This window comes from Halyomorpha halys, unplaced genomic scaffold (assembly GCF_000696795.3).
Source record: "Halyomorpha halys isolate HHAL.00 unplaced genomic scaffold, Hhal_1.1 Scaffold898.1, whole genome shotgun sequence".
Lineage (NCBI taxonomy): Eukaryota > Metazoa > Arthropoda > Insecta > Hemiptera > Pentatomidae > Halyomorpha > Halyomorpha halys.
Window position 1 is genome coordinate 821,439 of NW_027112804.1, and position 1,314 is coordinate 822,752.

The following is a 1,314-nucleotide window of genomic DNA, read 5'->3' on the forward strand; positions in this document are numbered from 1 at the left end:
GCCCCACCACCGCCACCTCCCGTCCCTATGGCACCGCCGCCACTGCGACCACCGCCTCCAGCGGCGCCCTCTATCAGCCCCGAGCCCCATGAGGCCGCCAACGTCAAGCTGCTGCCTCAGCAGGAGACCCCCATCCCCAAGACCAAGATGAAGACCATCAACTGGAACAAGATTCCGAATAACAAGGTAAACTTTTCATGATTCACCTTATTACTGTAAAGTTTATTTCACTAATGATTATTCAATATTATAAGAAATTGATAATAGATTGAATATTATCAGATAATTCCAGAACAAAGCCTGAAGTCACCCAAATAACACCAATCAACAGTTCACCAGTTATCGTAAATACAAACCAGATAAAGCATATCTCACATTAAAGTTTAAAAAAAAATAATAATAACCAAATATTGAAATCATTATAAAGGTGGCTATTATTGGTGATTATTTTGTATTGATAACTTTTCATATATAACATGAATCTTTAGTGATTCTTACTTTTCATAGGTCTCTTTTTAAAAAAATATTAAGATAAAACAAAGTAATATTTTATAGTTCTCCATTACAAAGAAATTTTTCTGTATCACATATACACAACACCTCGCTCCCTGAGCTCAATCCATACATTTTTATTTTTAAAAACACATTCTTAAAACAGAAGGGAACCATTTAGACTACTTATTGTTGTCGCTAGAGATAATGTTTTCCCCTTCTTCCTCTATCCCCTAAAAAACATTCTTCTAGCATAGTAATTTTTATGGACTCTTTTTGATTCTCCATTGTCATGATAAAGGAAATGATTTTACTTACATTGACAAATTTTTTAGAGAGTTTCTGGTATTTCATTACCTGTTGTATTTGGTGTGAAGTGGTTAAGGTGAGTGTTCATGAGTTAAATGTTGACTGGTTGGTTAGTTATTTACTGCTATTGGAGAGACTTAAGGCTGTTCAAATAATATTCTTTCCATAATTCTAGTCCCTTTTTTGCTCATTAATTAATAATTTTTTTTGGTGAAAGAAATTATTTCTTTTCCCATTTGTCCTTTTAACATCTAATCATATTAGGATTCCAAATTAGTAACTAATTAAGTTAAAACATTTTATAGGTTGTTGGAAAGCACAACATTTGGTCTGTTGTTGCAAGAAACCACCAAGGTTCGCCAATGGCTGATCTGGATTGGTCTGAAATGGAAGGTCTGTTTTGCCAACAAGCTCCTGCTTCAACACCCCTGACTGCTTCTCCTAGACCTTCCAGGGACCATTCTGATTCTAAGAAAAAAGAAGCTGCAGAGGTATTGAATAATTATTTAATTA

The 1,314-nt window shown here is 35.0% G+C and overlaps 1 protein-coding gene across 1 annotated transcript in view; it reads left to right on the forward strand.

The window, feature by feature from the left end:
* Positions 1-1,314, forward strand: part of form3 (formin 3) — a 527,238-nt gene that overhangs the window by 516,915 nt on the left and 9,009 nt on the right. Inside the window, 2 exon segments of the mRNA XM_067050567.1 lie at positions 1-186; positions 1,107-1,292. The exon segment at positions 1-186 is cut by the window's left edge and continues 7 nt beyond it. Of these exon segments, the coding sequence (XP_066906668.1) occupies positions 1-186; positions 1,107-1,292 (372 nt within the window).